The following is a 4,756-nucleotide window of genomic DNA, read 5'->3' as shown; positions in this document are numbered from 1 at the left end:
ACTCTCTGATGGTGGTGTCTGAGAAGAGGATGCTGTCCAGGTTGCATGCCATCTTGGACAATGTCTCCCATCCAGTACATAATGTACTGGTTGGGCACAGGAGTACATTCAGCCAAAGACTCATTCCACCGAGATGCAACACAGAGTGTCATAGGAAGTCATTGCTGCCTGTGGCCACCAAACTTTAGAACTCCTCCCTTGGAGTTTCGGACACCCTGAGCCAATAGGCTAGTCCTGGACTTATTTCCTGGCATAATTTACATATTACTATTTAACTATTTATGGCTTTATTACTATTTAATTATTTATGGTGCAACTGTAACGAAAACCAATTTCTCCCAGGATCAATAAAGTGTGACTATGACTATCACCTGTGAGAGCGGGGAAGTGTTGACAAGAGAGATCCAGAAAGAAGGTGTGCTGGAAATTAGAAGGAAGATATCCCTGGGAAAGGGAGGAAGAGGAGGGAACATTTATTGAGATACAGTGATACTTTAAGACCTATAAATTGTTGACTTCATGTATTTGAAAACAAAATGGCAAGTTTTCCTTCCCTGGTGATGAAATATAATTACACCCAATTTTTTTAAAAAATAAAAGATTTATTAAAAGCATTTTACAAGATACTTAAGACTGTACAAAGTTTACATTCCAAAACAGATGACTTTAAAAAAAATAAAGTAACCCAATACAGAAAACCCGATCAAAGGAATTGAATAGACCTAGTTACCAGTGTTTACAAACACAGCCAGATTCAGGACATTGACATAACCCCGTGGTGTTACAGTGAAGACTATTCCCAAGTGCCAACATCAGCATCAGACCCACTGAAGTGTCGAGAGAGCTCAAACCGTGCAAGCCCCAGACAGTCACATTTACAGTCCTTTAATCCACCTCCTCAATAGCTGGTCCGGCAGAACTGGCAGTCCCAGCCTGTGCCCTGCACGATTCCCCTGTGGCTGCTCCTTGGTACAGTTTAGCAATGATGGGATTGCTGAGTTCTTCCAGCTCTTTCTGCTTGTGCTCAAACTCCTCCTTCTCTGCCATCTGATTCTTCTCCAGCCAGGATATTGTTTCATTGCACAGGTCAATGACTTTCCTCTTGTCCTCAGCACTGATCTTTCCGGCCATCTTCTCATCCTCCACAGAGCCCTTCATGTTGAAGGCATAGGACTCCAGGGAGTTCTTGGCTGCAATCTTCTGCCGCTGCATTTCATCCTCATTCTTGTACTTCTCTGCATCTTGCACCATCCTGTCAATTTCCTCCTTACTCAGCCTGCCCTTGTCGTTGGTGATGGTGATCTTGTTTGTTTTCCCAGTGCTCTTGTCAACAGCAGAGACATTGAGAATGCCATTGGCGTCAATATCGAAGGTCACCTCAATCTGGGGTATGCCACGAGGAGCGGGAGGGATGCCACTCAACTCAAACTTGCCCAGAAGGTTGTTGTCCTTGGTCATGGCTCTCTCGCCTTCAAACACCTGAATAAGGACCCCAGGCTGGTTATCAGAGTAGGTGCTGAAGATCTGGGTCTGCTTGGTGGGGATGGTGGTGTTACGCTCGATAAGGGTGGTCATGACTCCACCTGCCGTCTCCAGCCCCAATGACAGAGCAGCAACATCCAGGAGTAGCAGATCCTGAACATTCTCCGACTTGTCGCCCATCAGAATGGCTGCCTGGACAGCTGCCCCATAGGCCACGGCCTCGTCGGGGTTGATGCTCTTGTTCAGCTCTCTACCGTTGAAGAAATCTTGCAGCAGCTTCTGGATCTTGGGGATTCGGGTGGAGCCTCCGACCAGGACAGTTTCATGGATCTGGGATTTGTCCAGCTTGGCATCTCTCAGGGCTTTCTCCACTGGCTCCAGAGTGCCCCTGAACAGGTCAGAGTTCAGCTCCTCAAAGCGAGCCCTTGTGATAGAGGTGTAGAAATCAACACCCTCAAACAGAGAGTCAATCTCAATACTGGCTTGGGTGCTGGAAGACAGCGTTCTCTTTGCTCTCTCACAGGCCGTCCGCAGCCTCCTCACCGCTCTCTTGTTCTGGCTGATGTCTTTCTTGTATTTCCGCTTGAACTCCTCAATGAAGTGATTGACCATGCGGTTGTCAAAGTCCTCTCCTCCCAGGTGGGTATCTCCAGCTGTTGATTTCACTTCAAAGATACCATCATCGATGGAGAGAATGGACACATCGAAGGTGCCACCACCCAGGTCAAAGATGAGAACATTACGCTCCCCTTTGCCTTTCTTGTCCAGACCATAGGCAATGGCAGCTGCTGTTGGCTCATTGATGACACGCAGGACATTGAGACCAGCTATCACACCAGCATCTTTGGTTGCCTGGCGTTGGGAGTCATTGAAGTAAGCAGGAACAGTGATGACAGCGTTGGTGACTCTGCAGCCAAGGTAAGCCTCAGCAATTTCCTTCATCTTGGTCAGCACCATGGAGGAGATTTCCTCTGGGTCAAAGGTCTTGTTCTCCCCCTTGTACTCCACCTTCACCTTTGGCTTCCCCGCATCACTCACCACCTGGAAGGGCCAGTGCTTCATGTCAGACTGCACCGTCGGGTCGTCAAACCTTCTCCCGATGAGCCGCTTGGCATCAAAGATGGTGTTGGTGGGGTTCATTGCCACCTGGTTCTTGGCTGCATCACCGATGAGCCTCTCGGTGTCGTTGAAGGCCACATAGCTGGGGGTGGTGCGGTTGCCCTGGTCGTTGGCGATGATCTCCACCTTGCCATGTTGGAAGACCCCCACACAGGAGTAGGTGGTGCCCAGGTCGATACCGATGGCTGTCCCCGTTGGTGCAGACATCTGTGTTTCTGACGAAAGCTCCGACGTTCTGTATTGAAATACCAGAAGGAATTCCTTGCTTCTCCAAGCAGATCGTTACTGCCTGGTCCGCTGCTCCGGACCTTAATATCGTCCCAGCGCAGCTATGTGGGCGGTACTTTGTTCTTGAGGGACGACCAGCTAAACCAATGAAAACGCCGGCGAGTGACTCACCGCCGAAGGCTGGAGAAGGTTCCGAGGCGGCGGCCAATCACAGCGCGGCTAGTCCGAGACTTGCCGGGACTTCGGGAAAATTCTGGTAATAGCGAGAAAGATCTGGTGCAGTCAAGGAGGTTCTGGCTGAAAACCGAGTCATTTGGGAACCCTTTGAAACACTTCTTAAACTATACGAAACCAGCAATTTCTTCCGAAAGTTCCCTACACGCAAGAAAAAAACTCAAGCACCTTCTGGGGAGAGAATTCTCTGGCCTTAAGGGACGAAGCCAGCAAACAAGGATCGACAGCTCTGGTTAATATCGGCAGGACGAAATTAGTAACAGAGTACTTAAAGGAAGTATAGAACTGAAAGTCAGAGTTTATGACATTAAGTTTTGACAAAAGGACTTTTGCGGTGTTTGTGACCAAAACAGGACATGACACGGAGTTAAAAAAGTATTATCAGACTGACAGAAGTGATGGTGAAGTTTGCGCGAGAAGTTTTTTTTTGTTTTGGTCTAAATATACAGGTTCAAATGTCATAATTACTCCTTTTGCAGCCCTAGCATAGTACATTGCTAAGGGAAGGTGACTTAAACAAGTTAAAATAAATTATCCGTAACGCAGCGATGTTAGTGTTGTCAGATTCTGCCAGACTCTGCACCAGATCTACCTCGCCACCTCCAGAATTTTCGCGAAGTCCCGGCGGCTTGCGGGCTCTCAGCGATACTCCCCGTGTAGTGTCGGTTATGAAACTGTCATAAGGGCGGTGGCTAGGAACGGACCCAAGTGCAAGACACAGACACTGAAGTACTAGGGACAGGACTAGGATACAGGGCGATGGCAAGGACATGGACAGGAAAACTGGGAACCCGGAACAGGACAGGACAAGAGAGCTACGAGCCCGAGCTTGGACTCCGAGCCAGAGACTGGACAAGGTCTTACCTCTGGCTCGGACCCTAGAACTAGGCAAGGACGAGGCTTGGCAGCCAGGCAGGACGAGGCAGAAATCTACAGGCTTGCAGCTTGAAGCTAGAGGCTAGATACTTGGCTTGGCTTGGCAAGAGGCTAGAGGCTAGAGGCTGGAGTCTTCAGGCTAGAGGCTAGGCAGGATAGGAGGCGAGGCTGGAGGCAGGAGACCTGAGGTGAGGCTGGAGGCAGGAGACTTGAGGCAAAGCGAGGCTGAGGCTGGAGGCAGGATCTTGAGGTGAGGCGAGGTTGAGGATGAGGCTGGAGGCCGGAGACTTGAGACTTGAGGCGAGGCTGGAGGTGGGAGGCAGGAGACTTGAAGCGAGGCGCGGCAGGAGGCTGGAAACTTGAGGCGAGGCTTGGCAGGCTCCTCCTGGGCAGGGCACGGATCACCACCCGACAGAGGCAAGGGACAGGAAGGGACAGAACCAACCCCAGGTAACGGCAGAGGAAAGGATCTAGGAACAGGGTGGCTCCAGGACCTGACAGCAAGAAAAGGCAAGGCTACTGGCAGAGCAAGGCAAGACGAGAACTTCAGGTGAGGCGAGAGTTACCGGCAAAATAAGGCAGGACTTCTGGCAAAGCAAGGCGAGACAGAACTTCAGGCGAGGCGAGAGTTACCAGCAAGACAAGGCAAGGCTTCAGGCGAGAAAACAGAAGGCAGGGGAAGGGATACAAGGAGTAAGGACAGGAACAATCCAGCAACCGCGCCCTGGTCTCTGGAGGTATTTATGCAGCGAGCCCCAACAAGCATCAGCTACCTCAATTAGCTCAACAAGAACAGAAACAGGGTAGATAGAACAAC

General features: G+C 50.1%; 1 protein-coding gene across 1 annotated transcript; it reads right to left on the bottom strand.

The window, feature by feature from the left end:
- Positions 1–427: 427 nt before the first annotated feature.
- Positions 428–2,899, bottom strand: LOC140198232 (heat shock cognate 71 kDa protein-like). The gene has a single exon (XM_072259278.1). The coding sequence runs from the start codon at positions 2,806–2,808 to the stop codon at positions 886–888; it is 1,923 nt and encodes a 640-aa protein (XP_072115379.1). The 5' UTR covers positions 2,809–2,899; the 3' UTR covers positions 428–885.
- Positions 2,900–4,756: the final 1,857 nt, after the last annotated feature.

This window comes from Mobula birostris, chromosome 5 (genome assembly GCF_030028105.1).
Source record: "Mobula birostris isolate sMobBir1 chromosome 5, sMobBir1.hap1, whole genome shotgun sequence".
NCBI classification, from domain to species: domain Eukaryota; kingdom Metazoa; phylum Chordata; class Chondrichthyes; order Myliobatiformes; family Myliobatidae; genus Mobula; species Mobula birostris.
This window is presented reverse-complemented; position numbering and strand designations above follow the sequence as displayed.

Excerpts from the sequence above, each read along its gene's own strand:
- LOC140198232 (XM_072259278.1), bottom strand. The coding sequence starts at position 2,808 with ATGTCTGCACCAACGGGGACAGCCATCGGTATCGACCTGGGCACCACC.